The sequence below is a fragment of the Oncorhynchus mykiss genome, chromosome 21 (genome assembly GCF_013265735.2).
Source record: "Oncorhynchus mykiss isolate Arlee chromosome 21, USDA_OmykA_1.1, whole genome shotgun sequence".
In the NCBI taxonomy this organism is placed as follows: Eukaryota; Metazoa; Chordata; class Actinopteri; order Salmoniformes; family Salmonidae; genus Oncorhynchus; species Oncorhynchus mykiss.
Genome location: NC_048585.1, coordinates 64,754,548 through 64,765,680, shown reverse-complemented (window position 1 = coordinate 64,765,680; position 11,133 = coordinate 64,754,548). Strand labels below are relative to the sequence as shown.

The window sequence follows — 11,133 nt, the reverse complement described above, 5'->3', positions numbered from 1 at the left end:
ATTAATCCTTTATTACAGAAAAACACTTTCCATTGATCGTTAATCCCCTATTGACTTTTAGTCCTCTTGACCTTTAGTCCTCTTGACTTTTAGTCCTCTTTATAGTCCATCTGGTCAGGGTAACGTTATGTATTTATAGTCCATCTGGTCAGGGTAATGTTATGTATTTATAGTCCATCTGGTCAGGGTAATGTTATGTATTTATAGTCCATCTGGTCAGGGTAACATTATGTATTTATAGTCCATCTGGTCAGGGTAATGTTATGTATTTATAGTCCATCTGGTCAGGGTAATGTTATGTATTTATAGTCCATCTGGTCAGGGTAACGTTATGTATTTATAGTCCATCTGGTCAGGGTAATGTTATGTATTTATAGTCCATCTGGTCAGGGTAATGTTATGTATTTATAGTCCTTCTGGTCAGGGTAACGTTATGTATTTATAGTCCATCTGGTCAGGGTAATGTTATGTATTTATAGTCCATCTGGTCAGGGTAATGTTATGTATTTATAGTCCATCTGGTCAGGGTAATGTTATGTATTTATAGTCCATCTGGTCAGGGTAATGTTATGTATTTATAGTCCATCTGGTCAGGGTAATGTTATGTATTTATAGTCCATCTGGTCAGGGTAACGTTATGTATTTATAGTCCATCTGGTCAGGGTAATGTTATGTATTTATAGTCTATCTGGTCAGGGTAATGTTATGTATTTATAGTCTATCTGGTCAGGGTAACATTATGTATTTATAGTCCATCTGGTCAGGGTAAACTAATTGGTAACGTTATGTATTTATAGTCCATCTGGTCAGGGTAATGTTATGTATTTATAGTCCATCTGGTCAGGGTAATGTTATGTATTTATAGTCTATCTGGTCAGGGTAATGTTATGTATTTATAGTCCATCTGGTCAGGGTAAACTAATAGTCATTGGGTTCATTGGGAAACAGCACCGTCGGGTTCATAGGGAAACAGCACCGTCGGGTTCATAGAGAAACAGCACCGTCGGGTTCATTGGGAAACAGCACCGTCGGGTTCATAGAGAAACAGCACCGTCGGGTTCATTGGGAAACAGCACCGTCAGGTTCATAGAGAAACAGCACCGTCGGGTTAATTGGGAAACAGCACCGTCGGGTTCATTGGGAAACAGCACCGTCGGGTTCATAGAGAAACAGCACCGTCGGGTTCATAGGGAAACAGCACCGTCGGGTTCATTGGGAAACAGCACCGTCGGGTTCATTGGGAAACAGCACCGTCGGGTTCATTGGGAAACAGCACCGTCGGGTTCATAGAGAAACAGCACCGTCGGGTTCATTGGGAAACAGCACCATCGGGTTCATTGGGAAACAGCACCGTCGGGTTCATTGGGAAACAGCACCGTCGGGTTCATTGGGAAACAGCACCGTCGGGTTCATTGGGAAACAACACCGTCTTGTTCATAGAGAAACAGCACCATCGGGTTCATTGGGAAACAGCACCATCGGGTTCATTGGGAAACAGCACCGTCGGGTTCATAGAGAAACAGCACCGTCGGGTTCATAGGGAAACAGCACCGTCGGGTTCATTGGGAAACAGCACCGTCGGGTTCATTGGGAAACAGCACCGTCGGGTTCATTGGGAAACAGCACCGTCAGGTTCATAGAGAAACAGCACCGTCGGGTTCATTGGGAAACAGCACCATCGGGTTCATTGGGAAACAGCACCGTCGGGTTCATAGAGAAACAGCACCGTCGGGTTCATAGGGAAACAGCACCGTCGGGTTCATTGGGAAACAGCACCGTCGGGTTCATTGGGAAACAGCACCGTCGGGTTCATTGGGAAACAGCACCGTCTTGTTCATAGAGAAACAGCACCGTCGGGTTCATTGGGAAACAGCACCATCGGGTTCATTGGGAAACAGCACCGTCGGGTTCATAGAGAAACAGCACCGTCGGGTTCATAGAGAAACAGCACCGTCGGGTTCATAGGGAAACAGCACCGTCGGGTTCATTGGGAAACAGCACCGTCGGGTTCATTGGGAAACAGCACCGTCGGGTTCATTGGGAAACAGCACCGTCGGGTTCATAGAGAAACAGCACCGTCAGGTTCATTGGGAAACAGCACCATCGGGTTCATTGGGAAACAGCACCGTCGGGTTCATAGAGAAACAGCACCGTCGGGTTCATAGAGAAACAGCACCGTCGGGTTCATTGGGAAACAGCACCGTCGGGTTCATTGGGAAACAGCACCGTCGGGTTCATTGGGAAACAGCACCGTCGGGTTCATTGGGAAACAGCACCATCGGGTTCATTGGGAAACAGCACCGTCGGGTTCATTGGGAAACAGCACCGTCGGGTTCATTGGGAAACAGCACCGTCGGGTTCATAGAGAAACAGCACCGTCGGGTTCATTGGGAAACAGCACCGTCGGGTTCATTGGTAAACAGCACCGTCGGGTTCATTGGGAAACAGCACCATCGGGTTCATTGGGAAACAGCACCATCGGGTTCATTGGGAAACAGCACCGTCGGGTTCATAGGGAAACAGCACCGTCGGGTTCATTGGGAAACAGCACCGTCGGGTTCATTGGGAAACAGCACCGTCGGGTTCATTGGGAAACAGCACCGTCGGGTTCATTGGAAAACAGCACCATCGGGTTCATTGGGAAACAGCACCGTCGGGTTGTGCTGCTGTCACGGTGTTACCACTGTCAGGTCCTGACCCGTCTTCATCCACGTCTGAGTCAGATCAGGAGTCTCTTCTGCCTTTTTAAAGTTCGGGTCTGTTCATTGGGGAAAAGGAAAGATTTGTCTTTATCCAAGGACTCTATAAATTGACATTTTACCCAGTTGGGTTTATAACCTTCTGAGCCAGACATGGACAAACCTATGTGGGCTACAACTTTGTGTAAACGCAACCATAGGGAACAAGCAACCCAATTCTGATAATTGTTTCCACTAAATTGGTCTTTTGACCAATCAGATCAGCTCTTTCGCCAATAAATTGGGCAAAAGATCCAAATTGGGCCGATGCGTAAACGCAACTCAATGGACCCTTTACCATTTTTAATGGGTGGCAGTTGACGTAAAGTAACCTTTTTCGCTTATATAAGTCATTATTAATTTCATTTGAAAGACCATTCAGAATAAATTCAAGATTATGTCAATTTGAATTTTTCTGGTCAGTCTGTAACAAACCGAGTTAGCCAGCTCAATAACTAAATATGGTATTTATTTTCAGTTTTTAATTTCAGTTAGTTATTTGAACGTTTATAGTTTAAAATTGTGTTTTCAGTTTTTTTTTTTTTACTTTTTACGAAACTATAAACAACCTTTATAAAATTAAACATTCCACAAAAAAAACGTGATCCCTTAAAAATAGATTCCCAACACAATAATGTCCCAAGCGATTCATCAGTTTAAAGCAGCAGCAGTCATCAGTCCTGTCAAATTGTCTTTACCTCTGTACAAACATGGCAGGAAACCAACACAGCAGATAGTCCATTTACAACCCATTTAGAGATGGTAAAGTAACCATTTGGTACCATATGTTGTAGCCCAGTTGGTATGCCCGACTCAAGTTTTACATTTAAATGTCAAGTAACTATATAGTCCACTACCTTACCAGGGCCCTATTCCCTATATATAGTCCACTACCTTACCAGGGCCCTATTCCCTATATATAGTTCACTACCTTACCAGGGCCCTATTCCCTATTTATAGTCCACTACCTTACCAGGGCCCTATTCCCTATATGTAGTTCACTACCTTACCAGGGCCCTATATAGTCCACCACCTTACCAGGGCCCTATATAGTCCACCACCTTACCAGGGCCCTATATAGTCCACCACCTTACCAGGGCCCTATATAGTCCACTACTTTACCAGGGCCCTTTTCCCTATATATAGTCCACTACCTTACCAGGGCCCTATTCCCTATATATAGTCCACTACCTTACCAGGGCCATATTCCCTATATATAGTCCACTACCTTACCAGGGCCCTACTCCCTATATATAGTTCACTACCTTACCAGGGCCCTATATAGTCCACTACCTTACCAGGGCCCTATATAGTCCACTACCTTACCAGGGCCCTATATAGTCCACTACCTTACCAGGGCCCTATATAGTCCACTACCTTACCAGGGCCCTATATAGTCCACTACCTTACCAAGGCCCTATATAGTCCACTACCTTACCAGGGCCCTATATAGTCCACTACCTTACCAAGGCCCTATATAGTCCACTACCTTACCAGGGCCCTATATAGTCCACTACCTTACCAGGGCCCTATATAGTCCACTACCTTACCAAGGCCCTATATAGTCCACTACCTTACCAGGGCCCTATATAGTCCACTACCTTACCAGGGCCCTATATAGTCCACTACCTTACCAAGGCCCTACATAGTCCACTACCTTACCAGGGCCCTATATAGTCCACTACCTTACCAAGGCCCTACATAGTCCACTACCTTACCAGGGCCCTATATAGTCCACTACCTTACCAGGGCCCTATATAGTCCACTACCTTACCAAGGCCCTATATAGTCCACTACCTTACCAGGGCCCTATATAGTCCACTACCTTACCAGGGCCCTATATAGTCCACTACCTTACCAGGGCCCACATGTAGCAAATGTCAAAATACAGTAGTGAAAATACAGTAGTGAAAATACAGTAGTGAAAATACAGTAGTGAAAATACAGTAGGCTGCATCTCAAAATGATAACAAAATGAAATACATTTATCGTCAAATGTGATTTTATTAGTTTTTTTCCTGCAGAAAGAGTTTCATTCAAGAGTCCATTTTGTAGAAGACAACAGGTTTCAAATCAAATAACGTGAAACAACCTCAGCATATTCACATGGTGTGTGTGTGTGTGTGTGTGTGTGTGTGTGTGTGGGGCAGTTCATGTAATAGTGTGTGTCCAGGTGATCAGTCAGTGCTGTATACCGTGTTAGTGTATAGGCCCCTCCTGATCATGCCTGGCCGATACAGGCCCCTCCTGATCATGCCTGGCCGATACAGGCCCCTCCTGATCATGCCTGGCCGATACAGGCCCCTCCTGATCATGCCTGGCCGATACAGGCCCCTCTTGATCATGCCTGGCCGATACAGGACTGGCCGATACAGATGACCCAGTGCTTGAAGGTAAGCGGGGGTTTTCTACCGATATAGAGCCAGCTATGGGTGATGATAAAGGACTGTTAGAATGGTGGACAATGGGTGATACTGCACTAGAGTTGTGATGTACAGGACTGGCAGAGTGACCTACAGGACCGGCAGAGTGACCTACAGGACCAGCAGAGTGACCTAAAGGACCAGCAGAGTGACCTATAGGACCAGCAGAGTGACCTATAGGACCAGCAGAGTGACCTACAGGACCAGCAGAGTGACCTACAGGACTGGCAGAGTGACCTACAGGACCAGCAGAGTGACCTACAGGACTGGCAGAGTGACCTACAGGACCGGCAGAGTGACCTACAGGACCAGCAGAGTGACCTACAGGACCAGCAGAGTGACCTATAGGACATATAGGACTAGCATAGTGACCTACAGGACCAGCAGAGTGACCTACAGGACCAGCAAAGTGACCTACAGGACCAGCAGAGTGACCTACAGGACCAGCAGAGTGACCTATAGGACCAGCAGAGTGACCTATAGGAGATATAGGACTAGCATAGTGACCTATAGGACCAGCAAAGTGACCTATAGGACCAGCAGAGTGACCTACAGGAGATATAGGACTAGCAAGGTGACCTACTGGAGATATAGGACCAGCAGGGTGACCTACAGGAGATATAGGACCAGCAGGGTGACCTACTGGAGATATAGGACTAGCAGGGTGACCTACAGGAGATATAGGACTAGCAGGGTGACCTACAGGAGATATAGGACCAGCAGGGTGACCTACAGGAGATATAGGACCAGCAGGGTGACCTATTGGAGATTTAGGACTAGCAGGATGACCTACAGGAGATATAGGACCAGCAGGGTGACCTACAGGAGATATAGGACTAGCAGGGTGACCTACAGGAGATATAGGACCAGCAGGGTGACCTACAGGAGATATAGGACTAGCAGGGTGACCTACAGGAGATATAGGACCAGCAGGGTGACCTACAGAAGATATAGGACTAGCAGGGTGACCTATAGGAGATATAGGACTAGCAGGGTGACCTACAGGAGATATAGGACTAGCAGGGTGACCTACAGGAGATATAGGACCAGCAGGGTGACCTACAGGAGATATAGGACTAGCAGAGTGGTAGTCTGTGAATGATTCAGAACTCGGAGAGTGATTGGCTCTAGGTGAAACAGGGCTGTTGAAGTTAGTCTCTCCCTCAGAGGACCAGGGAGTTGGTGTGTTCTCTCTGGCCGGCCAGGCGTTCTCCCTGGCGTTCTCCCTGGCGTTCTCCGGTGTGGTTGAATTACGGCTGTGGTTAGGGTCTGGGTTCAGGTTGGGGAAAAAGGTCAGGTTAGGGAGCGTGATGTGTTCTAGGTCCTGTAGGATGGTCGCTAGGAGATGAGAGTCAGAGGTTGCGACCCCAGGGTCACAGGTAAGATTGACCTGGGGGAGAACATAACGGTCTGCGTCCTGGGGACGGTCGACCGCATTTGCATTAGTGTTTGTGTTCAGAACGCGGTCCTTGACGTTGCCAGAAACGTCAACCACACAGTCGTCATCGAGCTCCGTTTTATGGTCGATTCCGTCATTGTGGTCAATGTCCGAGTTATGGTCCGAAACGCTCAGAGAACGGTCGAGAACATCGACCGCAAAATCACTGATATCAACCCCCACGTCCAGGTTGTGGCCGCCTAGTGGAAGACCAGGCACGGTCAAAGAACGATCAGAGAAATCCAGAGCGCGGTCATCTTCCAGACTGGTCGTTTGGACCGTGTGTTTGTTGTCGCTGTCGCTGTCTATAGTGATGACCATGGGAGAGCGTTGGAGGGTGCGGTCGTGACGTTGTTTTCTCCGGTGTTTGCCGTCGCGTTTGTGATTGTGTTTGGGTCGTAAGGGGCTAGCAGTGGTCACGGTCATGCCTTCATAGATGATTTCGACACTGGGGCTGCGGGACTGACGTCTCCTCCTCTTCACACTGGGGACGGACGGACACAGAGTCAGAGATAACCTACCTAGTGAGAACACACTACAGGAGACATTTGTTAGGAATACAAATCAACAGTGGTCAAGTACCAAATAACTACCCTTTGGACCTCAAAGCCAGTTCCATTTTACATGGTTCCCCTCTAAATCAGGGACTGATCGCAATTAAATATCACATTTATTCATTGTTCCCCTCTAAATCAGGGACTGATCGCAATTAAATATCACATTTATTCATTGTTCCCCTCTAAATCAGGGACTGATCGCAATTAAATATCACATTTATTCATGGTTCCCCTCTAAATCAGGGACTGATCGCAATTAAATATCACATTTATTCATTGTTCCCCTCTAAATCAGGGACTGATCGCAATTAAATATCACATTTATTCATGGTTCCCCTCTAAATCAGGGACTGATCGCAATTAAATATCACATTTATTCATTGTTCCCCTCTAAATCAGGGACTGATCGCAATTTAATATCACATTTATTCATGGTTCCCCTCTAAATCAGGGACTGATCGCAATTAAATATCACATTTATTCATGGTTCCCCTCTAAATCAGGGACTGATTGCAATTAATTATCAGGTAGAACAGAAAACCAGCAGGCTCTGGACCTCGTGGGGTCAGAGGTGAATACCCCTGCCCTACATTGTGCACTATCCATAGTCTAAAGTAGAACACTACCCATAGGGCTCTGGTCTAAAGTAGTGCACTACCCATAGGGCTCTGGTCTAAAGTAGTGCACTACCCATAGGGCTCTGGTCTAAAGTAGTGCACTACCCATAGGGCTCTGGTCTAAAGTAGTGCACTACCCATAGGGTTCTGGTCTAAAGTAGTGCACTACCCATAGGGCTCTGGTCTAAAGTAGTGCACTACCCATAGGGCTCTGGTCTAAAGTAGTGCACTACCCATAGGGCTCTGGTCTAAAGTAGTGCACTACCCATAGGGCTCTGGTCTAAAGTAGTGCACTACCCATAGGGCTCTGGTCTAAAGTAGCACACTACCCACAGGGCTCTGGTCTAAAGTAGAACACTACCTATAGGGCTCTGGTCTAAAGTAGTGCAGTACCCATAGGGCTCTGGTCTAAAGTAGCACACTACCCACAGGGCTCTGGTCTAAAGTAGAACACTACCCATAGGGCTCTGGTCTAAAGTAGTGCACTACCCATAGGGCTCTGGTCTAAAGTAGCACACTACCCATAGGGCTCTGGTCTAAAGTAGTGCACTACCCACAGGGACCTGGTCTAAAGTAGTGCACTACCCATAGGGCTCTGGTCTAAAGTAGCACACTACCCATAGGGCTCTGGTCTAAAGTAGTGCACTACCCATAGGGCTCTGGTCTAAAGTAGCACACTACCCATAGGGCTCTGGTCTAAAGTAGTGCACTACCCATAGGGCTCTGGTCTAAAGTAGCACACTACCCATAGGGCTCTGGTCTAAAGTAGTGCACTACCCATAGGGCTCTGGTCTAAAGTAGCACACTACCCATAGGGCTCTGGTCTAAAGTAGTGCACTACCCATAGGGCTCTGGTCTAAAGTAGCACACTACCCATAGGGCTCTGGTCTAAAGTAGCACTCTACCCATAGGGCTCTGGTCTAAAGTAGCACTCTACCCATAGGGCTCTGGTCTAAAGTAGCGCACTACCCACAGGGACCTGGTCTAAAGTAGCACACTACCCACAGGGCTCTGGTCTAAAGTAGCGCACTACCCACAGGGACCTGGTCTAAAGTAGCACACTACCCACAGGGCTCTGGTCTAAAGTAGTGCACTACCCACAGGGACCTGGTCTAAAGTAGTGCAGTACCCATAGGGCTCTGGTCTAAAGTAGTGCACTACCCATAGGGCTCTGGTCTAAAGTAGTGCACTACCCATAGGGCTCTGGTCTAAAGTAGTTCACTACCCATAGGGCTCTGGTCTAAAGTAGTGCACTACCCATAGGGCTCTGGTCTAAAGTAGTGCACTACCCATAGGGCTCTGGTCTAAAGTAGTGCACTACCCATAGGGCTCTGGTCTAAAGTAGTGCACTACCCATAGGGCTCTGGTCTAAAGTAGTGCACTACCCATAGGGCTCTGGTCTAAAGTAGTGCACTACCCATAGGGCTCTGGTCTAAAGTAGTGCACTACCCATAGGGCTCTGGTCTAAAGTAGTGCACTACCCACAGGGACCTGGTCTAAAGTAGTGCACTAGGTAGTGCCTTCAGAAAGAATTCAGACATCTTGACTTTTTTTCACGTTAGTTTACAGCCTTATTCTGAAATGGATTAAACCGTTTTTTCCCTCAAAGCAAAAACAGGTTTTTCTAAATTGTTAATTTATTAAAAATAATAACTGAAATATCAAATTTACATAAGTATTCAGACCCTTTACGCAGTACTTTGTTGAAGCACCTTTGGCAGCAATTACAGCCTCGAGTCTTGAGTATGATGCTACAACCTTGGCACACCTGTATTTGGGGAGTTTCTCCCATTCTTCTCTGCAGATCCTCTAAAGCTCTGTCAGGTTGGATGGGGAGCGTTGCTGCACAGCTATTTTCAGGTCTCTCCAGAGATGTTCCACCCATCGGGTGGGTTCTGGCTGGGCCACTCAAGGACATTCAGAGACTTGTCCCGAAGCCACTCCTGTGTTGTCTTGGCTGTGTGCTTAGGGTCGTTGCCCTGTTGGAAGGTGAACCTTCGCCCCAGTCTGAGGTCCTGAGCGCTCTGGAGCAGGTTTTCATCAAGGATCTCTCTGTACTTTGCTCCATTCATCTTTCCCTCGATCCTGACTAATCTCCCAGTCCCTGCCGCTGAAAAACACAGCATGATGCTGCCACCACCATGCTTCACCGTAGGGATTGTGCCAGGTTTCCTCCAGACGTGAAGCTTGGCATTCAGGACAAAGAGTTCAATCTTGGTTTCATCAGACCAGAAATTCTTGTTTCTCATGGTCTGAGTCCTTCAGGTGACTTTTGGCAAACTCCAAGCGGGCTGTCATGTGCCTTTTACTGAGGAGTGGCTTCCGTCTGGCCACTCTACCATAAAGGCCTGATTGGTGGAGTGCTGCAGAGATGGGAGAACCTTCCAGAAGGACAACCATGTTCACAGAAACTCTGGAGAGTAAGCATCAGGTTCTTGATCACCTACCTGACCAAGGACCTTCTCCCCCGATTGCTCAGTTTGGCCGGGCGGCCAGCTCTAGGAAGAGTCGGTGGTTCCAAACTTATTCCATTTAAGAGTGATGGAGGCCACTGTGGTCTTGTGGACCTTCAATGCTGCAGAAATGTTTTGGTACCCTTCGCCAGATCTGTGCCTCGACACAATCCTGTCTCTGAGCTCTACGGACAATTCCTTCAACCTCATGGCTTGGTTTTTGCTCTGACATGCACTGTCAACTGTGGGACCTCATATAGACAGGTGTGTGCCTTTCCAGATCATGTCCAATCAGTTGAATTTACCACAGGTGGACTCCAATCAAGTTGTAGAAACATCTCAGGGATAATCAATGGAAACAGGATTCACCTGAGCTCCATTTAGAGTCGCATAGCAAAGGGTCTGAATACTTATGTAAATAAGGTATTTTAATTTTGTATTTTTTTAGCAAAAATGTCAAAATAACCTGTTTTGGGGTATTGTGATGTCATTCTGGGGTATTGTGATGTCATTCTGGGGTATTGTGATGTCATTCTGGGGTATTGTGATGTCATTCTGGGGTATTGTGATGTCATTCTGGGGTATTGTGATGTCATTCTGGGGTATTGTGTGTAGATTGATGAGGATGTTTTATTTAATCCATGTTAGAATAAGGCTGTAACGTAACAAAATGTGGAAAAAGTCAAGGGGTCTGAATATTTTCTGAATGCTGAATTTCTCCAGTATGTTATGGAATAGACTAGACCCTCTCCAAGCCCCAGTCCTCCTCACCTCTCTTCCAGACTGCCTCTGCTCTTCCGGGGGCTAGCGGTGGCCTCTGTCCCGCCTCGCCTCCTCTCTCGCTCACCCCCTCGCCCCCTCTCTCGCTCCCCCCCTCGCCCCCTCTCTCGCTCCCCCCCTCGCCCCC

At 47.2% G+C, this 11,133-nt stretch overlaps 1 protein-coding gene across 1 annotated transcript; it reads right to left on the bottom strand.

The window, feature by feature from the left end:
• Nucleotides 1-4,722: 4,722 nt before the first annotated feature.
• Nucleotides 4,723-11,073, bottom strand: LOC118942983 (collagen alpha-1(I) chain-like). Its single transcript, XM_036958442.1, has 4 exons — nt 10,998-11,073; nt 5,771-7,083; nt 5,690-5,710; nt 4,723-5,638 (listed from the first exon to the last, which is right to left on the bottom strand). Exons 2-4 carry the CDS (start codon nt 7,023-7,025, stop codon nt 4,938-4,940), a joined length of 1,977 nt encoding a protein of 658 aa, XP_036814337.1. The 5' UTR covers nt 7,026-7,083; nt 10,998-11,073; the 3' UTR covers nt 4,723-4,937.
• Nucleotides 11,074-11,133: the final 60 nt, after the last annotated feature.

Coding starts and splice junctions, on each gene's coding strand:
- LOC118942983 (XM_036958442.1), bottom strand. CDS start 7,025: ATGACCGTGACCACTGCTAGCCCCTTACGACCCAAACACAATCACAAA. Junction 5,711..5,770: donor TGGTCCTATATCTCCTGTAG/GTCACCCTGCTG, acceptor TATCTCCTGTAG/GTCACTCTGCTGGTCCTATA. Junction 5,639..5,689: donor TCACTCTGCTGGTCCTATAG/GTCACTTTGCTG, acceptor TATCTCCTATAG/GTCACTCTGCTGGTCCTATA.